General features: G+C 39.7%; 1 protein-coding gene across 4 annotated transcripts in view; it reads left to right on the forward strand.

Annotated features, from left to right (window-relative positions):
* LOC146472300 (obscurin-like) overlaps nt 1-24,148 on the forward strand; it is a 164,766-nt gene that overhangs the window by 139,841 nt on the left and 777 nt on the right. For 3 of the 4 annotated variants that reach the window (XM_085119692.1, XM_085119694.1, XM_085119695.1), the window contains 12 exons: nt 319-364; nt 577-651; nt 2,000-2,327; nt 9,581-11,242; nt 15,536-15,653; nt 17,302-17,505; nt 18,546-18,684; nt 19,527-19,653; nt 20,988-21,063; nt 21,379-21,549; nt 22,298-22,343; nt 23,549-23,629. In XM_085119692.1, coding sequence (XP_084975818.1) covers nt 319-364; nt 577-651; nt 2,000-2,327; nt 9,581-11,242; nt 15,536-15,653; nt 17,302-17,505; nt 18,546-18,684; nt 19,527-19,653; nt 20,988-21,063; nt 21,379-21,549; nt 22,298-22,343; nt 23,549-23,629 — 3,073 coding nt within the window. The remainder of the gene's footprint in view (nt 1-318; nt 365-576; nt 652-1,999; nt 2,328-9,580; nt 11,243-15,535; nt 15,654-17,301; nt 17,506-18,545; nt 18,685-19,526; nt 19,654-20,987; nt 21,064-21,378; nt 21,550-22,297; nt 22,344-23,548; nt 23,630-24,148) is intronic. The other variant, XM_085119693.1, reaches the window with a different exon arrangement.

Genomic DNA, 24,148 nt, shown 5'->3' on the forward strand with positions numbered 1-24,148 from the left:
AAAAATGAGCAGAGCCATAACAAAATATTGCTTACCAGTTGTAATTGAGTGGTCGCGCTTACGGTTTTATCCAGACTCAAAAGTTAGAACCACCTTGTACAGCGCAACAAAGAGCACCACAGGAAATAACTGCTAAGTAGCTTTCATTTGAATGGTCACACTTTATGATTCCATCCACAGACCCAAAAGTTAGAACCACCTTGTACAGCGTAATAAACAGCACCATAAGACAAAGTACTACTCAGTAGCTTTCATTCGAATGGTCACACTTGACGAAATCTTTTATAGACGATGAGTTTTTTATTTTATTTTTTACAGGAAACGGAATGACGTCTTCCAATGTATGAACCATGATTGGTTGCAGGTAAGAAGCATAATATTGTCTTTTGAAGTTGTAGGGAAAAAAATCATTCGTGTTGTGTCCTTTGGTTAGCTACACTATACCTCAAGGTAAAGAGGGTGGTTGTTTAAAGGATGGATAACTTTTGTAAGTAGATAAATCTCTATCCAATATATCAAATGTATCCGTTTTTATCCCATTGTGCTAACCTTGTATCTTCATGCTTGCCACAACAGAAAATCAAGACCATCAAAACACAGAAGCTCAGCACGGAGAACTTGAAGAAATTTATTGCGCGTCGCCGCTGGGCGGTAAGTAGTTCAGCTTGTTTGTTTCTTAGAAAAAAAAAATACGCTTTGTCATAATTGGTTTCATCATATGAACCGTACCGCAAAGCTATTGAGAGGATGAAAGACCCTCCCAGTTACGAAAAGTTAGCCTGAAAAAAATCCATGCTTGCGTAAATAACTGCGAGGATCTTTCTTCAATTTCATCGCTCACCCGCAGTTCAAATATATGTTTCATAAATTGGTATTCATTTATAAATAGACATTGACATTGATATTTATTTGCCTTTTTTCCCAATATATTGACAATTTATCCATAGTTGGTCATGTGATTAAACAAATATATCCAATATATATCCAATATATCATTTGAACATTGATTTTTAACTGATTATTGCCACAAATACGAAGGCACTTCCAATCAAGGACACGTGTTTTAGATCACATTTCATTCGACACTTAGTAACCTTTTCTTCATTGCTTTCATTGCCCATTGTCTTGAGTTCGACATGCGGTCAGCATATACACGTACACAAACAGTGTAGACCATATATTTCGTCTTGTGTTTTATTTGCCGCACGAGGATCTACCCTTCAGGTACTAAGACATCATTTCAATTTGTATTTTGCTTCATTTAAATTGTGGTTTCTTCTCTTGTTGTTGTAATTTCACGTTTTCTGACTCTTGAGCAATTTGGTTAACGCCTCAAACACGATCGGAATCTTTCCAGAAATCGTCTCGAATCTTGGTTCATGTATATGTTTGGTTTCAGAATTAAAATACTAATAGGAAATCCTTGTGCTGGCTTATCATTCGAGATTGTTCATACCAAGAGAGAATAAGAATCGTGTTTACGGCAAACGTGAGATTCGCGTTTATGTTTTCTTGAAATAAAGAGTACAAAGGTGAGAATAGTGCAAACTAATTCTGGCCTTTGATGCTCAGTAACGCAAAAGTACTCGATTTTGACAGACAAACTGAAAACAGCAAGCGGCAAATATAGGATAAACATTGTCACGTGGTCATATCTCGCTTTTGCCGTTTGCCGTAAACGTCATTCTTAATCGATTTCTGGAGCGCGCGCTGCTCGTGTCATGCAAAACATCGCACACAACTCTCGTCACTCAACATTGCCTATACTTACGAATTGAAAACGTTTCAGAATCCTACGACATTTTGTTCTGACGTACACGACAGTTGCAAGCGAGTTGTGGGTTTGATTTACACGAAACAACTCGTGTCGTAGGCCTGTCGTAAGCTTGTTGCATGCGACAAAGTCGTACTGTGTAAATCGCCCTTAACAACTACGTATTTTTACCACTGGGACGTAAATGGGAGTGTAAGTAACGCTTGTTTCATTTCTTCCTTTCAGAGAACCGCCAACGCTCTTCGTGCACTGAGTCGGATGGGAAACCTAAGTGGGCTAATGGCCGGGGGAGGCAAGGGTGGTGCTGCTGCCAAACCCGGCGGTGGAGGCGGCTTCCTTAAGAAAGTGAAAGACGAGAAAGCCAAGGAAGAGGCTCAGGAAGCAGCCACGCCTGAGCCGAAGAAGGAGCCGGTCAAGAAGGACACACCGAAGGAGGAATCCAGGAGAAGTACAGGTGATAGCCTCGCGCCAGAACGACGAGGCCCGAATCTCTCGGGCCGCAGAAGTCCCGCCCTGAGTGGCAGGAGAAGCCCGGTGTCTCGGGTAGAAGCGCGTAAGTATAGCACTCCTGAACCACGCCCTGAACACGTGCATCCACGTGCCTCGACGTGATACGACTAACAGCCTAACCGAAAGTGGCGGCCTCGTGCCTCAGTGTGCTCGTGCATTTTTGGATCGACTAACAGACTAACCAAGAGAAGCGGCTAACCACAAGGGTGTCTGTGTGTTATCATAGAAGGCAGTTTTACGGGGTTTAATGATCGCATTTCCTATCCTTCTACCACGCAAGTCTTTTACAAAGGAACAAAAACACTGTCTGTCGGTGTTTTCAAACTTCTTACATCGCTGCCAGCCCTCTTGTTACGCAATTACCCTGCCATAATGGTTGTTCCTTTAAAGTCAGATAGAAGGTAAAACGCCTGATGTAGGTGTTCCTAGATTTCGTTCGTGTTTTAGACAGGCTTGATCTTTCTCACTCTCTTTCCTTTAAATTTGTTTCTTGCAACAACTGATAGGGATCCAGTCTCTGATTTTAGGATGCTAAGAACTGCTGAGTATGTGCGGAGCCCTTTCTGTCAACGCTCTCTATGTCAGCGTGTGATGGGCTTCATCCCATACGATTTTAGATTCCCTTGACTCTTCTTTGACTGGCATGGTTTATTCGGGAACGAAATATGGTTTTCCCAACCTTTTATGAGCAAAGTTCGCAACACTGAATGGAATGTCAGTAACGAGCAAGGAAATGTTTTTCCTTACATTTTTATTTCCTTCTTTTCCTTTTGAAAAGTAACTTCCTTTTCTCTGTTGCCTGTTCCTTGTGTGAATGCAAAAGTACCGTTATTTCTGCACGAGTGTGTGATGCATTGCCCGAAGGCTTGGATGTGGATTTTCCCTGACTTAATTATCTCATGTTTACGTTCATGTTCACGTGGTAATGACAATTCTCCCGTGACAGCCTTCGATCAAGTTCAAAATTATTCTCTTTGTTGCTGCACGGTATTGTAATTCTCTGTTGCAGTGCAAGATACCCCATTGAAACGTTCTACTTCCCCATGTTTTCGTGCGCTTGAAACCTTATCTTCGTCCCTCTGTCTCATCCTTTCACTACGAGGAACATCGAAATCCAAATTTCATTTTGTAGAATATTGAAAAGCAAAGCTACTGAGCAGAAGTACTGCTCAGTAGCTTTCAGTTGACTGCTAGCACAAAAGTCAGATACTCCATGTACACCATGATAAACTGCACCACTGGAAAGCACTGCTCAGTAGCTTTCATTTGAATGGTCACACTTTAGGATTTCATCCACATACTCAAGAAAATATAACCTTGAACATCATAACAAACAGCATCACAGGAAACCACTGCTCAGAAGCTCTCATTTGAATGGTCACACTTCAGGTTTTCATCCACAGACTCAAAAGTTAGAACCATCTTGTACAGCATAATATACAGCACCATAGGAAACTACTGCTCAGTAGCTTTCATTTGAATGGTCACACTTAAGGATTTCATCCACAGACTCCAAAGTTAGAACCATTTTGTACAGCGTAATAAACAGCACCACAGAAAACTATTGTTCAGTAGCTTTTATTAGTGGCATCTAGTTAGAAACCTATCATGTTAGTTCTGATTTGGCTGCGAACTAAATTGTAGAGCTAAACTGTTAATCTGCACCCTTCCTCTGAAAAACGTTAGCCTATAAGGAGACTCGTACAATGTTTCATTGCGAGAGAGACGAGAAAGGTGGAGGTCGTCTTTTAAAAGTGATCAGTGTCAAATTTCTCCTTTCATTGGCGATAGGTAACAAACCAGATAGGTGGTGAAAAGGACGAAAATCATATGTGAGTAGATGTTGCCTTTATTTAGTACCGCCAATATAGGTGAACGTAATGTTTTCCTTACGCTCTAACTTTTTCACTCCATTATCTCTTGGAAGGCTTTACTCAAATCAGAAATGTCTGATAGGTTTACAATGCCATCTGGAAAATCTTTGTTAAGAATTCAGCCGGCAGTGCTCTCGTACAGACTCTAAATCTACCCTGGTGCGTGCTAATATCGTTTCCCTTCTTCCTCAGTTATCTCATAGAAGTCATTTTATACAACGGGTCAAATTGATTGTCGGCTTCTCATCAAGATGATTAACGAGGATTTAACTACCAAACCTGTGACCTTATGTCTGCATTGTTGTGGCCGTCTGCATGCAATTTCTATTTTAAACCCTTGCTTTGAATTCCTCGTAACAGCGTGCAAGAATGATTACGATAACACGATGTAACTTATAATCTAGAACAAGATAGGCGAAATTCAAACGAAAAAGCGAAGAATACTTCACAAAGTAGCGTTCATTTGAATGCTCACACTTTAGGATTTTATCCGTGTCAGAAGGAGTTAGAAACACTAAATGCATAAACAGCACTATCGGAAAGTACTGCTCGATAGCTTTCATTTGAATGATCTCTTTCAGATTCGAAAGTTAGAAACCACCTTGTACAACATGATAAGCGGTAAGCAATTTCAATTTTATCCACAGGCGTTAACGGATTAAGAATCACCTAGTTTAGCATCATGATTACAAGCAACCACAGCTTTTGTAAAAGACCATGCTCGATTGCTGATAAAAAGCTTTTATTCCAGTAACTTTTCGGTATCCACATTTTCTGCCTTCTGAAAGTCTTGCATTCTTAAAAGACCATGCCTTTTCAAGACTGAAACAAGCATGATCCGATCGGCGACACATAATAACGCGTGGCCTCATCATTGAACATATCCGTTGTGTAAAAAGCATTATGGTGGATTTACCTGGAGGCCTCGTTAGTTGGGGTTATATTACCTTAATGTTAAGCCTTGTATAGCTTCACGTGGCTATTTTTAGGGCTCTCTTGGCCTAATCTTAGAACCGCATAGCCTTCCAGACGCTTGTGTTCCATTTTAATGTCGATTTTAAAGACGCGTGTTTTGATTTGTTGTTGCAATAATAACGCTGAGCCGTTTTGAAGTGAAGTGTGCTTTACATCACGGCTTTCTCTCAACTGTAACATGTTTTAAATACTTTCGCAAACATTACAATAACTTCGAGGCCAATGCGAAGTGTTAATGTTATGGACTAAATCCCTTAACCCACCTTTGGCTATTTAAAATAATCCCAAAGTTTACTGAGTGAATAATATGAAGCAAAGGTCACACTTTAGGATTTCATTTAGAGACTAAAAAGTTAGAACTTCCTTGTGCAGCATAACAAATTAACACGCTTAAGCTAAGCCAGGTAGCTCTTACTCGAAAGTTTTTAAAAAGCACATTAGTTGACTTGACATTTTATTCGCGGATTGATGGGGTTAAGTAAAAATCAATTTGCGAATTTCGTCGCTGTTTTAACCTCCAAAAGGGGCAACAAATTTGAAATTCAATATTTTCTCCGTTGTCGTTCTGTCTGTCATTGCCAGCAGTCGTAAACAGTCGAGTTGATTTTTTTAAAAGTACCTCCTTCGCCCCCGGAATTCCTTAAATTACATTTAATGCTAACATGTTTTCTTTTCGATCCATTTTGACTTGAGAAAAGAAACATTTAAAATGGTCTTGTTGTTTCTGGGACATTCATGAATGTATCAAGTATCGGATGACATTCTTGACTTGAAAAGCCGATGAATTGTTCTCGAGGTTTCGAGAACACAATACTTTGACATTAACACGTCTGCTGCTGGTAGAAGCTTCGGTTATGGTCTTTTTGCAACACTCAATCAGAGAAAATGGTAGCCTTGCTTCACAGAAGGCAACCCTGCTAAGTTTTGCGTCATTTAAGCAAACACGACGTTTCCACCCCTCCGAATTTCACACTCGCTTAGACTGGAGATGAACATAATTCTATGCAGTTGTGATTTGCGTGTGGCAGCCGTCTTTGGTGCCTCTGACTGTTAAAAGCTCGACGCGAGATCACAATGGACTTCAGTGTTTTGATAAACAGAAGACTTTCTTCAACAAGGAAAGATATCAAAAGCAAGTTAGCAGGTTTGTGTTCAGAAAACATAAAACAGAATTTAGCATTTTGTTCATGTTGCGCGCACATGCCGAAATTTCGTGCTCGGCTTTATTGTTAACTCTTCTCTTAAATCTGCTTGGCACTCGAGCGTAATGGAATGGAGCCTTGCTAACGTCTTCTTGGTATTGTCATGTCTGGGGTATGTTTCGTTTAGATTCCTGGTTTTTCTTTTGATTAAATTATTTCTGCCAAGCTTGAAAAAATTTTCCTTTATTCTCCTTCCCATTGTTGAGTTTTTAATAAGTTTAATCATTGACCTTTTATCGGAGTCTCGCGTTACATCTTAACTCGTGTAACACTATGTAACATTTTTTTTTTAGTTTCTTACTCTGGGAAAAGAATGTCGATGGTTGAATGTAATGGATGCAGACTTAACTGTTGTCCTTCGCTTTCCTTCAACGCGTTTGTCTTACTTGTCAAAAATTTTCATCAGGAAATTATGTCGAAACGAGTATTTTCCGTGTTGAGTTACCGCTTAGCTATTTAGCATTCCTCTGGCTTTCTGCAATCGTTACGTAACGTAACGAAGTCCTTTACCTTTTAAGAGCCACAGTGAATAACTTTGGCTAGCTGTCTGAAATTTATCACTGTGGAAACTAAAAATCCGAACAGCTTTAATAGGATTTACTGTCGAACAGCTTTCGATTAAATGATGACAACAGAGGGTCTTGTGCCGAAGACTGCGAAGCGGATTGCGTGACTCGAAAGGACACTTGCGGGTGTCAACTGAATTGTGTAACTTTTTAAGTGTCGTTTCCCTCGTTTCTGTTTTCTTTTCCTTTACGTTTGTGGAACGTTCTTGTTTGGAAATAGTTCCACGTTTTCATCTGTTCTCCTCAGGACATCCCTTCCGTTTACGTTGTCCATTTTGATTATATTTGCTAAGCCTAAACAAGTGGTGTTGATCTTTCCTGTTTCAACCGGAGGCACTTCAAGCAAGCTCTCTTCCGTTTACGAGTGCTGTTCTTTGTCTTTCCTTTAATCCCTATGCATCTTCATCAATGTTTCTTTTTAGTTTTCAATCCTTATAGATCAGCTTAACGGAAGAATTCTTATGTAAATACGCGTTGTGAGCTGCTATGTCATTTTTAATTGACAGCTGTGTAATTTTGTGTCACGCGTTCAGTTGCTGTTTACTTTAGGCACCCTAGTGTTCTCTACCTTTGTTTATTTCTTTTCCTTCTTTGTGCGTTGAAACAGGATAAAGTGCCGTGATTGCTTTGATTTGGCAACGCGATATTTCAACTGTTCCAAGGCTAATGCCGAATCGTCCGTTGAAGAAATGCCTGTCTTACGAGGGTCTTAAAATTCCGAGAGAGCATCGCACAGATTTTCGCCACATTTTATCTCATCGATTTACGTCATTCGCCGGTATAGAGTCAGATAAAAGCATTACTTTCCTGTGGTGTTGTTTATTGTGCTGAAAGCTACTGAGCAGTACTTTTTTCCTGTGGTGTTGTTTATTATGCTGTACAAGGTGGTTCTAACTTTGGAGTCTATGGATGAAATCCTAAAGTGTGACCATTCAAATGAAAGCTGCTGAGTAGTACTTTCCTGTGATACTGTTAATTATGCTGTACAATCTAGTTCTAGCTTTGGAGTCTATGGATGAAATCCTAAAGTGTGACCATTCAAATGAAAGCTACTGAGCTGTACTTTCCTGTGATACTGTTTATTGTGCTGTACAATCTGGTTGTAACTTTCGAGTTTGTGGATGAAATCCTAGTGTGACCATTCAAATGAAACGCTACTGAGTTCTTACGTACCGTTTTGTTCGATGGTGCTAAACTGAGATTGTGTTTAGGAAATATTAAGTTGTTACCATACAAACTAAAGCTAAAGCTCGCCCTTTGTTCTGTTTGTTTCTTGTTTTCTATTAACAAGAAATTTTGGAGGATTTGTTCAAATTATGATCATCTTTTCAACCTGTCGCCTTTATCCGATCTGTAAACAGACCGTAACGGTAGTATTATTTCATTTTCTCCTTTTTGTGCCCTTTCGTAATCCGCCTTTTTTATTTGGGGTACGGTTGCCGTATTATCGTCCCCCACGCAGTAGTTTTTATCAGAATCGCTTAACCCTCCTCGCTATGACTGCGTATGGGGCTATTGGCATATCCGGCTGTTTCTTTATCTTTTTTTTATTTTTGTTTATTTTACCACTTTTCTTTCCAAGCTTGATCTTGAGATGTTGCAGATTGGTACACGTCGCTCTTGTTAGGCGTGGGAATTTCTTGCCATATCAAAGTCAACTATCTCTGTCTCCTAATTTGGCGTTTTCTGTATTGTGCTTTCCTGTCTGGTGGAAGATGAATCGATACTTTTAGCACACAATTGCCTTTGCGTTCAGAATTAAAGGATTAACTGAAAAAGAGTTATTGTCATAAACTTCATTTCAAAAGGCACCCTCAGTGAGCTCTCCGGAAATACTTTTACCCTCCATCTCTTTAATCTATTGTTGGGTTTGTTATCACTTCTTTTTAAACTTTTTAAATCCTCAATTTATTTTATATTTCCTGTGTTGCTCGCACGCCGGGTTTAAGTTGTGTTTTTAACTCTCGCGAAATCAAACGCCTTTTTTCACTACAGCAGCTACAACCTGTTTACAGCTGCTTTAAAGAGTCTCTTCTAATGCTCTTCTTCATTCCTCCTGGCTAAAAGGTTTGTTCAACGTTTGGACCCCTTTTCTCTCAGACTTCTGTCTTTTTCTGTATCATCGTTTTTGTATCTTTGAGGCTGTGGATAAATTGTGCGAACTCCTGACGCTTTGTGTGGTAGCTTTGCATTTAAAGGAGATTTTAAAGTGTCTCCATTCAAAAGCTTTACTGTGGAACGTTTTGTTTCTTTTTATTCTGTTATCTTAATGGATCATTGTTGGCAATGTTCTAGCCTTCCGAATTCCTTGAGTTCTTAATTCGGGAGTGGCGTGAGCGGAGACGTTTATTCCAGCAAATCTGATAAGCAAAGCTGGAAGTGCTTGCACTTTAGTCCTCGCCATTCTGGAAACAGATCTTCCCTTCTGAGAATTCAGAGTAATTCTTTGACTCCTTTCTGTCTCTACTAACGTCTTTACCAGTTATTTTGTTTCTTTTTTTTTTAATTACTTGCTTTTTTCCTGAACAAAGACTCTCCACGATAGCGAGTTCTCTCAGTTCCAACTTTCTTAGTCACGTGTTTTCTATCACGTGCTTTTCAACAACCCACGTAGAACTGCCAGCCATACGCACGCTTGTGTGTGTTATTTGTTAATCATTGATCTTGTTTCCCGTATAGATGGTATGCCGCTAGGCCCCCCGGTCTTCATACAACACCTGACGAATTGCGAGATCATCGAAAACAGCGCCGCCAGATTCGAGTGCAAGGTCAGCGGTAACCCAGAACCGGAAGTAGAATGGTACAAAGATGGTCGCCTGTTGAAAGAAAGCAAACAACTCACGTTTCTCTACGATGACAACGACAACTGCAAGCTTATTATCACCAAAGGCACTGCAGCCGACGCTGGCGAATACACAGTGGTTGCCGAGAACCCTCACGGAAAGGTATCGAGTACCGCTCTTCTGGTCATCGACACGTGTTCCACGGACGACGAGACCGCTAGTGAATCCGAATTGTCGGAGCTGTCTGGTTCGGAATCCGAAGAAAAGAAATTCGCTGCGAAGGAAGAGAAGATAACGAAGTACTACACTGTTCAAGACGAGCTCGGGAAAGGACGGTTTGGTGTTGTTTGCAAGTGCATAGATAATAAAACGGGAAAGGCTTATGCGGCTAAGTTTATTAAATGCACCGCGCCCAAGGATCGACAAGACGTAGTGCATGAAGCGGAGATTATGAATACTGTTCGGCACAAGCGGCTGCTGAGGCTTCAAGACTTTTTTCAGACGCCTACGGAGATGGTTCTTGTTATGGAACTCGTCACTGGCGGCGAGCTCTTCGAGAAGGTCGTAGAAGACGAGTTCATCTCGGAGATCGAAGTTTCGAATTACATGAAGCAGATACTGGAAGGTATTCAACACATGCATCAGCGAGAAATCCTGCATCTAGATCTGAAGCCAGAAAATATCATGTTAATTCGACCCGACAGCAGACAGATCAAGCTCATCGACTTCGGCCTCGCCAGGAAATACAACCCAAGGGAAAACCTCAAGGTCATGTTCGGAACACCTGAATTTGTCGCCCCAGAGGTCATTAAATACGAGCGTATCACCCCTGCTACGGACTTGTGGTCAATTGGTGTCATCGCGTATATTTTGATGAGTGGTTTATCACCGTTCATGGGTGACACGGATGCGGAAACGTTGACTAATGTTCAGTTAGCGGAATGGGATTTTGATGATCCGGTATTTGATGAAATCTCGGATGAAGCCAAAGGCTTTATCAGCAGTCTCCTGGTGTTAAGAGCGAGCAAACGAGGTTCTGTCGATCAGTGTTTGAACCATCGGTGGTTTACGACCAAGAAGGACAAGGGAAAGAAACTGAAGACCGACCGCCTTAAAGCATTCACCGCGCGAAGAAAATGGAAACGAGCGATCACTGCAATCCGAAGCACGAACTTTCTAAGCCGAATTCTCGGGAGCCGGGGATCCGATGACAAGAAAGGAAGTGGTGGTGGAGGTGCTGGATTGTTGGCTCGAGTCAAAGCAATGCACGCAGCCGGGGTGCAAGGTTCGGAGGGAGGGGCTCCCCCTGCATCCTCACCATTCCTGTCACCCGCTTCAGCTGCACTCAGCACGAGTAATAGCTTTACTTCAGTTAAAGTAACAGAAAGAACTCAAGTCCAGGGAAAGGAAGAAACTATCGTGACGAAAAAAGAGACGGTGACCGAGACGAAAGAAGGGAAAACGACTGTAGAAACACGAGAAACGATAAAAACAACAAGAAACGGTGACACCGCAGAGGAAGAAGTATCTAGCGTTACAGTCGAACAAGTGGAAACTGGTTAGCGTCAATTTATCATCTATTTGTCGTCACGTAAATGAAAATTAAAGAGATAAAAAGAAGAGTACAAGAAGAAGTCGAAGAAGAGAGCATGATTGTGAAAATACTTCATATAAAACGCAATTGTGTATATACGTAGTGTTATATTGTCCCATTTTTGTTCTAACAAATCATTTTACGTTACAGGCGTCACGTAAGTATGCCATCCAACAGGAGTGCTATACTTTAGTTTTCTTTTTATTTATCAATAGCAGTATGCTTTAGTCTTAAATTATTGTTTTTATTGACTAACTGTAAGGTAGCAGAGACCGGCAAATTTGGAAATTTCCATTTGCTTGCGCATATTTTGAACGATTTGAAAGGTGGAAATGCCTCCTTAGTTAATAATGATTTTTGAAAAACTTAACAATTTAATAAGCACCAAGATCGTGACAAGCCTAAGGAAAGCGAGGGTGATTATTTATATCGCGAGAAAAGAAGGGGATTACAATGTCACGAAATGTCGTCGTATTCGTATTTTTCTTTTCTTTTCTTTTCTTTTTTTTTTTTTTTTTTTTTTTTACTTGTAAAATGAATTTAATTTTCTGATTGAACTTTTAGCTCGTTTTTTTTTTTTAATCTTATTATTAAAAGCATTAAAAACATCAGATATCGTTATGATATGAGGGAAATGAACAAGGAAAGTTTCAGTTGATGGATCGTTTTTTGTTTTTTTGTTGTTTTGTTAGCACAGAAAACTGATGACCCCACAAGATATTAGCTTTAGAAATTTTATTGAAATTGTATGTGTGATGTTGAAATTCAAATTAACGCTTTTTGTTTTGGCATAGCTGGATATCCTAAGTCAATAGCTTTGCTGCAATGTTAATAACTATTCCAAATGGATTCTTACAATTCTTCTTGTCGCCGATAAATGAGAACAGAGATAACTAACAAAGGAAGCCTAAGGCGAGATACCTTAAAAGGAAACGTTTGCTGTTTGTGCTAAAACGGTCAAACGTTACTAGAATTTACATCGAAATTAATTCCAGATCAGCAGGATGCTTGGCTAAATTCTCAGAAGTTCTATTTTTCAAGGCTTTTAACTTCCCAAGTGAAGGATCTACAACCATTTGATGTTCGTTGTTTTGGTATTCCATTAGTTCAGAAGGAGCCGATCAAATTGAGTTTATAGTTTATCAATGAAAGTCATCCATACCACAAAGGAAGACGCTGTTTACGAGAGAGACAAAACTAAAGTGGGCTCAATTCTATTTTGTATTTTACTCCTTTCGTATTAAAGACTAGACGAACTTCGACAAAGTTGCAGTGGCAAAGCTCTAAAAGAGATTATTTTCTAGCTAACAGATAAAGCAGTAAGATTTTGCTAACAGACGCGATGACTGCATTGTAGAGAGTTGCGTGACAGATTAATTAATTCCGAAGTCGTGCTGTCAATGTGTTCTTTAAAGAGACAAATCAGTTGGCTAGAATTATCTCTCAACGCAGCTTCCTGTCTTTGGGTTTGCACACCGAAAGCTTGGTAGTACAATCGCGCTTCTGTTTTGAATCATCTTTTAACGTGTACCGTTTTGGATAAATCGACAGCATGGCGACCGACCCAAGTAAGTTCCACAGATTTCGAAGTTTCAATTACGTTTATTGGCCAGAAGTAAACATGTGTATGCAGATTAACTTGCTCAGCGCTGGTGAAATACCTGGATCTCTGTTTAAATTTTCGTGCATTTCAAAGACAATTTGGGCGTCATATTTGCTTTAATTAAGCTCGCTTTTGTTCGAGTGAGCTCGCAGTTTGTATTTCTAACATCACAAGGGCCAGTTCTAAAATTTTGAATTGTTGACGTGAATCGTGGAGTGTTCGTCTGACGGCGATGTACAAAAAAGTCTAGACCATCGGGACTTGAAATGCCTCTTACATGGTTACACCCTTCGTGAGAGCTTTCCATACACAAGTGATTCCGAAGCATTGATCCATTTGGTGTGAGCACGCCGTACAACCTTTTGCGTGCAATACGTCAGTTCCACAATATTAGAATTTTAAGTAACTCCGCCCAAAACATACTCTATGTCCTTTATGATACCCTATGCTGCCGCTGTGTAAATAACATGTTTTTCTTTTCCTTCATTTTTCCTTAGAAATTAAAGCACAGACGATTAATTGTTGTTTAGTAAACTTTTCCATAGATATTTAGTTTTTGGAGAAAGCCAAAAGTTAAACGCTCGAGGCACAAATTTGTACTCGTAGACAGAATCAAATACTTATCTCCCTTTTAATACCGTGTTTATCTTAGATCCGAGTAAAGTAATATGGTAGTCATTTTTTAATGTAAAAACGAAAAAGCAGTTGTGTTTTATACACATATCACATCTATAAACTTAAGTTAAATTTTGCATGTTGCGTGAGCCCTTTTGTCAACAAGCTACATCCATTGCTTTATTTATTTACCTCTAAAAGAAAAAATTTCTGTGATCGATCACGTGAAAACATGAAAAAAACGAAGGTATAAAACTTAAAGTATATAGTACTGAGAGAACTTTCTTACAATTTGAAATAAAATATCTCGAGATCCGAGCGTGCAATCATCTGTGACTTGTTTGGAAACTTTCACTGTCTTTCTCTGCTGGGCGTTTTGAATGAAACATTAATGGCTACTTACTCTATTTGACAGAAACTTTGAATCAAAATTCACTTGTGGCCGTTAAAAAGTCGATCTCGAGGTAAAATTGTTACCAGGCGATCTCGAGCTCAAACAGTTTGCGTGACTTGGAGACGAACTCAATCAGTTTGCGTGACTTGGCTACGAACTCAATCGGTTTGCGTGACTTGGCTAGAGTGTCTTGAGCGTGACTGTTATACCTTGCGTTTCTGCTTCCTTACAGTTAGTCATTCCTTGAACCTGTAATAACTAACAGTTACTTTAGAGTAAAGAGCAATAATATAATTTGAATTTAATTTGAATATAATTTGAAATTATCTTAATTGTCTCAGCTGACCAAACCAGTAGTCAGCGGTTCATAACAGAAAGGAATCATGTTTATGTTTGAAAACTGAAAATACCTTTGTGCCAACGCAGTTTAGGAAAATTTGTTAATAGTATTGTGATTTTTTGGTGCAAGTCTCTTCAAGTAGTTTGAAGAACTTGGTTTTGAAAATTGTTTAGCAATTATCATAGCCAAATTGATATTTCCAAAAAACCATGAAGTTCAGTTATTAACAAATTACCTAGCTTCTTTGTTCAATTGTTGAATTTCTATTGATTATGGCTTTCCATACAACCAATACCCTGCTTAATCCAATTGAACAGTAAACGAGAAACAGTGATTTTCTGATCAAACGTATTATAGAAAATTTGGTAGTGGTTATTGTTGTGCATGCCGTCTCCTACCGTCAGCTTTCCTGAGTACTAGAGACTTGAGGCCAGGCTACTCGTTACTAAGTGGTTCGAACACCCGACCAGCATTAAGGTCATTGATTTGACTTGCAATTTTTTTTACAGCCAAATCTTAACTGATGGCCACCCACCCCTCCCATTTAATTTTCTCAAATACTGTTATTGAAAATTGCCCATAATGACCGCCGCTCTACAACAACCAGTAAATTCTGTGTGAAAGTGCCTGCTACAGCGAGTCTCAACCAAAAGTTTATTTGCAATATTGCATTTGTCCAGACCTGAAACTATTGCATGCAAAGTTGCAGAAGTGGAATAGATTCTTCTTCTGCAACACTGGATGTAGTATTGCAGCTTCAAGATTGTATATAACAGTTTAAGGGATAGGTTGGTACTGTATTATTACATTTTGGCGTCTTATATAACAGTTTTAAGAGCTGGGATGGTCCTGCAATTTAGTGATTACAGGAAATATTTTACTAGGAAGCCAGGCCTTAAGTGTCTTTTTTTAAGGGAAAATCAGAGGGTGTAGGGACTGCATTAACACTTCAGCCAAGGTTATTGTTTGTTTTTTGTTCTAGCCTGAATGTTTTGTTGCTGTTGTTGTTATAATAAGTGTGATCCTCTTGGTGGAGAAGTCCTTGATAACAGTCCTTGGTGACATGAATTAACGTTTTGACAAACTGGACACCAGACAGAAATCACTCCGAAGCACAAGTCGTCTTCAAGTCATTCCGCAAATCACTTCTGTCCACGTTGTCAAAACGTTAGAAGATGTCAACCATGTGCTTGTGAGGACTACTCTCGTGCAGAGGATCAGATTGGACTGACCATCTAGTACGACTTTCTACTGAGACTGTTTTTAATGCGTTTCTAATGTTTTTGTGATGATTATGCGGTCCAGGTTTGGCAGGAGCTGCAAATACTCCACAAGCTATCGCTAAGCGTTACGCCACTGGTGGAATTCCGCTCAAGCTGGAAGCAGTTGATAAATACTGGGGAATCAAGCATGAACTAGCCAAGTAAGCTGTCAGATTCAGTTAATCCTTTAAGCCCTAAAAGTGATCAGCATCAAATTTCTCCTTGTAACATCAAAGCTTATTCAACCCCTGAAGTTATGAGAATTAAGGATATGACCACCCAAGGTTAATTTTCTTGATATTTTTATAACTTCTCTACACTACTTTTATAAGAAAAGTATGTGGTCAAGATAGGAGAATTTGTTCTTTGATGTAACCATCTTCCTCCTGTAGGGTGAAAGCTCTCACCTGCCAGCTCTCCTGATTTTTGTGTTAACTCTTTAATTCATTATATCAACATGTACATTCTCCCTACTTTTCTCCACATTTTCATTATGGGACTAGTAGAGAGAATTTGTTTATCAATCAATGCATGTTATCTCTGCTGATCATTTCCATTATTCTCATGATCTGAATGTTTGATCAAGCAGTGATATTGTAAGGAGAAAATAGATGCTGATAACTGTTGAGACTTAAAGGGTTAAGAAGATTGCAGAGGATCTTATCTTCACACATTCAAAATGTTTATGACTTTGTTATCCTTTCACCGTGTCTGTGGATATGGATAACTTCAATTGCACCATCGAAAAGTTCTTAGCATCTTCATAAAACCTTCACATTTTCACCATGGTTACCTGATTAACTATAATTTACCCCTTTGCCAAAAGAGGATAAAATCTTTCATTTAGATGGCCACAATGTGTCGTAGGGTTACATCCACAGGCTCAAAAGTAAAACTGAAGTACCTTTTATGGCATTGTAGACAGTACCACAGCAATCTCGTACCCAGAGTCCTCAGGCTTTTTGGTCAGCGCGTGGGCTTCAGGAGAGACTCTGGATGATTCGAAAAAATTTAAATTTTTTGATTGGCTGCTCTGTATAAGCTCCGTAACGGCTTCTATTGTTTTACCTCAGAAAACCTGCGGTAATAAAATTTCTGCTAACCAAAAAGCCTGAGGACTCTCGGTACAAGATTGGTATCACAGAAATATGGAGTGTGAAGATATTTTTAGTGATCTCTTTTGAGAAGTAGACGAAAGGTGACATCAGTAACTGAATACAGTGCCACTCATTACGACTTTGTGCATGGTAACCTCTGAATAAACAAACACTGTGTCATGGAAACTGGGAATTTAGAATGTAAACAGCGATTTATCCAAAGATGTTGCTGAGCCCATGCTTTCTTTTATCGGTCAGTGGTGTTGCCAAGGAACAGAAGCGCGGAAAAAACTAATTGGATCACTTAATCATTTTTGGACAAAAAAAGGCGTGTTGTAAAGAAGACTCGAAGTGACCATTAAAAAAGCATGGTTTGCATATCACGAGACGTCGTGTAAACTTTCTAATGTGCAATAGACCCTATTCATGCGACCACTGTTTGGCCAAATTTGGTTCTTTTTTTTGAGGAGGGGGAAATGGGATCAACGAAGGCTTTTTAGATAAAAAATTAACTGAACGAATTTATGAGTTTGTTTCCCGGCTGAAAGAGAGCCATTGCATTAATGGTTTGGTCATAATTTAGAGAGGTTCCTAAAGCGAGAAACAATTTATACGACCATTACACAATTAATTTACCTTTTTTCCTGGTACAAATTTCTCTAATATCAAGTTGTTTGACGGCGATGAGTTGATTTTCTTTCCTTCATCACAGGGGGCGCTTCTCTGTAGTCAAACGCTGCTTAGATGCCAAAACAAAGAAACCTTATGTAGCAAAGATCATTAAATATGATGACGACAATGACCGCGATGACACGCTGCAAGAATTCGACATTCATCGCAGCATCAAAGGAGAAAGAGTCGTCATGTTGAGAGACGCTTTTCTTATGAGGAGATATCTCGTTCTTATTATGGACTTGTAAGTGTAGCACAACTGGGTAACAGTCATTTCGCGTAAATACCACTCGCCCACATCACAAAGGGAAAGGGTAAACTTGATTGTGAGCGAATTTGTTTGTGGGCGAAATAACGGATACCATAATTATGCACTCACCAATACCTTTCATTTTAGGTTTTTGTTTACAAAGTCGAAAGTCAGATACTCCTTATACATTATCATAAACTGCACCACAGGAAAGCACTACTCAGTAGCTTTCATTTGAACGGGCACACGTAAGGATTTCATCCACAGACTCAGAAGTTAGAACCACTTTGTACAATATAATAAACTGCGCCATAGAAAGTACTGATCAGTAGCTTTCATTTGAATGGTTACACTTAAGGATTTCATCGCTCAATAAACAGCAGCACTTTTCAGTAGCTTTCATTTGAATGGTCACACTTAAAGATTTCATCCGCAGACTCAAAAGTTAGAACCACCTTGCGCAGCTCAATAAACAGCAGCACAGGAAAGTACTGCTCAGTAGCTTTCATTTGAATGGTCACACTTTAGGATTTCATCCACAGACTCAAAAGTTAGAACCACCTTGTACAGCATAATAAACAGCACCACAGGAAAGTAGTGCTCAGTAGCTTTCACTCGAATGGTCACACTTTAGGGCCTCTTCATCCGAAGACTCAAATCAAAAGTTTGAAGCACCTTGTACAGCATTATAAACAGCACCAAAGGAAAGTATTGCTCAGTAGCTTTCTTTTGAATGTTCACACTTTAGGATTTCATCCTCAGACTCGAAAGTTTGAACCACCTTGTACAGTATAATAAACAGCACCACAGGAAAGTGCTGCTCAGTAGCTTGCATTTGAATGGTCAAACCTTATGTTTATGAAGACCAACTCTGACGATAGAAGAGATAGAACCACCTTGTACATCATAATGAACAGCGCCAGTAATGGTCAAAGATTTTGGATTTCATTCAAAACGTTCCAACTAAATTACACTGACCCCAGTGTGGCGCTGGACATAGAAACACGGTCTGAGTTTTGTTCGTTGTGTTTCAGGTTGGAAGGACAGGATATCCTCAGTTTTGTTGCGTCTAAACCACGGCCTAATGAAGAAGACGTAGCGTTTGTTATTCGTCCACTGCTCGATGTAGTGAACTATCTTCACGGTCAACAAATAGTTCACTTAGATATACGGGTGAGTTAGACCGGCAATGAGGTTATAATAATATGTAGGCTCGATTCCCGCTGGAAAACGAATGTTTGGTTTATCAACAGAGTTAAAGGCAAATTGACCATCGTAAAGAGATTCGAGTGCTGACGTTTCGAGGGACAGCCCTTCCTTAGCCCCTCGCTCTGACGAAGGGCTAACGCTCGAATGCGCATCAGCACTCGAATCTCTTTTCGATGGCCAGTTTACCATTAGTTATCAACTCTGTTGATTACTTAAGCCTTTCGTAAGAGTGCCAATTGGCACATAATGCCATAACTCTGTCAATATTTGACAGATTTCTATGAAATTTTTGACACCAAGATGGTCTTGTGAAGATCTACTCATTAAACTAGAAAGGATGAAAACTTAACCCCTTCCCATATGTGATATGGTTGACCACCCCCGTAACTTTTCACCTTTTTTCCCCTAGAAGTTGTGGGTCTTAAGACAGCTCTCACATTAATGAAGATGTTGAGAACTGCAAAATATATGAGCTATAGATTAGGGGTATACCTAATATAAACAAGGATTGGGACGTTTTTGAACTTTTATATTTTTACATTTTAAGGCCATTTATCTCAAAGCCATAACTTTTCCCATTCATAATTATATCAGTTATGAAATACACTCATGAGTAGCTTTAAAATGGTATATCGTACATGGGCATAGAGTTTGTTGTCATGGATCTGGAGAAAATGTCGTTTTGCCTTAGGGGTTAAAGGGTTAAGCTTTTCTTCCGCAGATACGAAATGCTGGACAAGATCACACAACAGATGCTTTGGCCACGGGAATGAGTTTTAATGTGGTTGTTTTATTTGTTTTTGTAGCCTGCTAACATTTTTATTGCCAAGAGTAATCTGGCTCTGAAACTTATCGACTATGGCAGTGCTCGCCGCATTAAGAACTGGAAAGAAGGCGACATGCTGGCTATAGTTAGCTATGCTGCTTTTACGGGTAGGCTACAGTGATTTGTATGTGAATGTAGTAAAGAGGATCGAACATGTAAATAAACGTGGCGAGAGGTACAGTGTTCGTTGAGAAAAAGCGGAAATCCAAAGTTATACAGGGGACGTTTAACTTCAGAAAGCAAAAAAATACTTTAAGGCGCTGTTACACTGAGCAATGTTTCTTGCAACTTGTCTCGCAGTCTCGTTGCGCCGTTGCGACACAAGTTGCTCGGGTCGTTGCTTAGTGTAACATACACTGAGGGTATCTTACACTACGGAACGATTCTTGTAATTTATGCCCCATCAAAATTGCAAGACAAGTTGCAAGAAAAATTCCCAAGTGTAACAACGCCGTTGGGTGTTATTAGGGACCTTAGCAACCCCGACGGCAACGGCAACGAACATGTCATTAGGAAAGATGTATCCACCTTAGGTCGGTTTTCAGTTGAGTTGCATTACTGCACTCTGTGATTGGTTAACAAAACTCGCGCCACTTTCTCAACCAATGGGAAGCCAAACCAAAACCAATCGTGTATTGGCAACACGCGTTTTCCCGCGCTTGGCGCCTGTTACATGCATTTGCCTCTTACTCTGATTGGTTCATTGTGTTTTTTACGTCTGTTGTGATTTACTAAAGTAATTACTCGATGGTTTGGGTTTTACGACACAATTAAAACGCGCTGTGGTGTACTTTGTGTTTAGTTCAACCCTTTCAACTTGTGCAATGTGGTTGTATTATCCAGGAACATACATGAATCATGGCAACGGCCTTCAAGTTCAGAACGAGAAAAAATCACCGTTGGGAGCCCATGTTGTCCTGAAAACTCTGAATTTGAATATTTCATGTTGTTTTGTAGATGACATCAAAGATATGTATTGAAATTTTAAACGCACGTGCAGAGTCATTGTTCAGCTCATTAAATCATGTATTTGTTTATTTTTCTTTTGATGTTCTCGTTGCCCTAGCCGACGTGCACATTGATTGTTTTGCTCATAAAGCCTATTGTTTTATAACAGAATGCTTGTTTCCTCACAGTTTTGAGATGACAGTTTTTGCTTTAAACAAATTACCATTACGAACCTTTCCTTGAGTTACTGACCATAAGACAGAACATCAAATTGCGGCGCGTAAAAATAAACTCTCCTAACTGGCCTCCATACATTTCATTGAGTACTAATTGGGAGAACTTGTTTAAATATCAAGACAATTCATCTTTGGTGATCATTTGCTAACTTCTCATGACCTTCGTGCAGTACAATCCACTGGTAATGATGAGGAGAAATTTGTTAGTGATCTCTTTTGGGCAGTCCACCAACTAAATGCGCCTGTTTATTTCGCAGCCCCCGAGCTGTTTTCCGTTGCACCAGTCAGTGGCGGAGCGGACATGTGGAGCGTCGGCATCCTTATATATGCTCTGTAAGTAGTTTTAAAAGTCGTTTACTTACGCGTTGTAGAACATAGGACGCTGAACAACCCAGTAGCTGGACTACCCTGAAGCTTAACCCTGTTTCTGTGGCATAAAGCGACTAGGAGTATGCCCTCTCCCCACCAGCAGTGTGTCATCCGTACCCACATTTCTCTTGGCTACTAACCACAACGTACAGAATATTAAAAAGGACCTCAGCGAAGTACGCTTGATAAGGTTAATTATGGGGTTTTACTGGCTTAGAATTTAAGCGTAAGAAAACGTCATGTTGAAAGCTGAATTTGTTTTCTTCCTTTCGTTTCTAGAGTAAGTGGTATTCTTCCGTTTGCTGTGGAGTGTAACGAAGACGAAGATGAGGACGAGAAACTCGGTGAAGTTGTCCAGAAAGGCAAATGGTCTTTTGATTCCAAAGCGTTCGCTCGGAGCACTTCTGAACTGAAAGACTTCATCACGGCTCTACTGTCGTTTGACGCCAGGTAAGTCGCAGCGATACAGAACGTGAAACAGTACAACTGATGCAGAACTTCTAAGAAGCTTTGGTCGATTGATCATTCTTCTCTATTTCGGCCAAGAACTGAAAAAATTGGATTTACGGCATTACATCATGGTGCACCACAAAAGATTACTGTTCAGTAGCTTTCATTTGAATGGTCACACTTTAGGATTTCATCCACGAACTCAAACGTTTGAACAACCTTGTACAGCGTAATAAACAGCGCCACTGGGAAGTACTGCTCAGTAGCTTTCGTTTGAATGATCACACTTTAGGATTTCATTCACAGACTCCAAAGTTAGAATTAGTTTGTACAGCATAATAAACAGCATCAGTGGAAAGTACTGCTCAGTAGCTTTCGTTTGAGTGGTCACACTTTAGAATTTTATGCACAGACTCAAAAGTTTGAACTACCCTGCACAGCATAATAAACAGCAGCACAGGAAAGTACTGTTCAGTAGCTCTCATTTGAATGGTCACACTTTAGGATTTCATCACGAACTCAAAACTAAAACACGGCACCACAGGAAAGTACTGTTCAGTAGCTTTTACTTGAATGGTCACACTTTAGGATTTCATCCACGGCCTCGGCAGTTAGACTACCTCCTATAGGTTAATAAACAATAGCTCGAGAAAGCACTCCTGTGCAGAACCGCCTAGTGCTGTACATCAGAATTCGTTATTCGTTTTATTGCTTCTCCAACAAAGCAAACCTTCTTTTCTCCGAACAGGAAGCGTCCTTCCGCCGAGGAAGCCATGAAGAATCCTTGGCTTCAGGTAAGCGAAAACAGAACTATTTTGTTCCGAAAAATTCAAATGATTTCTTGTGGAAGGTACCTTCACGATTGAGCTGTTTGCCACTATGTTGGAAGGGTCCGTCGTGTGAGTTGTGTTCGCGGCTTATTCTGGAATGCGGCATTACGAGACGCTCTCGATTAAAAATATCTTGGTGCATACAAACTTTCGGAGGTATATCGGGCAAGGATTTTCACAGGCTGAGGCGGCTTGTGCAGGGCTCGAGATTAACAGGTCTGATTTCACTAGCCAAAACAAAATTTCCACTAGCCGCACTTTCACTAATTCGTTTTAGGAAAATGGGAGGGAGAAAGATCAGACATGTTTATTAGATCATGTTCGATTGAAATTTCAAGTTGATCTTAACTTGCAAAAGCCGTAATTCGAAGGTGGTCAGCTGCTCCCTAGTAGAGTGTAGCAGCTCTCGTACGCTTGTAATTGTTTTAATTGTGTAACAGTTGCTATTGTTTTTGGTGTTTGGGATACTGTTCTGTTGTTTGTTCAATTTGTTTTCTAGAAAGGTTGCAAGCCAATCACGTGAGACCTTATGAGAGCTGCTACTTCCCCCCCCCCCCCCCCCACCAATACCCCGAGGTTTTGCTACAGGATAGGAAAGGATGGGATAACTTTATTTATACACGGTTTTTCCATCAGCTACTTAGAAGATTATCATTATCAACTATCTATCTACCTAAATAGGATTATGAAAGTTAAAAATAATAAACCAAAGCTAAACAATAAATGCTGCTTTTCTTGGAGGCCGTGTTTAAAAATCTTACTTATAACTGTGGCGTCTCAATTTAGTCTTACACTTGGAGTGTCTTCGATGTTTTGTTATTTTGTCATTGTTGAACTAAGGATAATAATGAATAAATGAGAGACGGGGAACCATCGCAGTTATGCATGAACGCAATTAAAAAATTGAGGCTTGAACGTGATTCGAACCCTTGACCTCTGCGTTGCGGGTGCAGTGTACCAAAGTGAATGAGCTATCAAGCCAACTGGGAGCTGGTCATTATGTGAATTTGTAATAGACCTGAATTGGTGAAGTGATAATATGAGTGAAATATATTAAATATATATTTGAACTGTGAGTGAAACAGTCAATAAATGAGAAACCGTCGCAGTTTCTTCTGCCGTTTCTATTCTTGAGTTCACAAGTTTGCGGTATCATTTTGTTATTATAGGGTGACAATCTGTCGAAGCGTCGCTCTTCGGACATCACCGCTTCAAAACTCAAAGATCTTTCCGCGCTGCTTGCGAAGAAGGTAAGTACGAAAGATAGGAATTGTCACTGCTGTTAAGAGAGAATCATGTTAGATCATTTTTTATTTTATTTATTTTATTTTATTTCATTTTTTTTTTTATATACGATTATACAGTAATATCGTTTTTGATAACGGGAATTATTATGTATTGTATGAGTTGTGTCTAGTCTGTACTGTCATTTCGTCTCTTTCCACTCTCACAGCCTCCTGCTTCTAGTTCAGGCCTCCCCGTCACTAAACTAATTTTGTTTATATAAGTAAATGTGACAAAACAAATAGTAAACCTCCTTCCTTCCTTCCTTCCTTCCTTTACTCATTAATTCATTCATCCATCCATTCCTTCCTCCCTCACTTCTTTCGTTCATTTATTCATTAATTAATTCATTCATCCATCCATTCCTTCCTTCCTTCCTTCCTTCCTTCCTTCCTTCCTTTAGTCATTAATTCATTCATCCATCCATTCCTTCCTCCCTCACTTTCTTCGTTCATTCCTTCAATCCCTCCTTCCTTATACCGTTG

The sequence above is a fragment of the Pavona decussata genome, unplaced genomic scaffold, assembly GCF_977016875.1.
Source record: "Pavona decussata unplaced genomic scaffold, jaPavDecu1.1 SCAFFOLD_100, whole genome shotgun sequence".
NCBI lineage: Eukaryota > Metazoa > Cnidaria > Anthozoa > Scleractinia > Agariciidae > Pavona > Pavona decussata.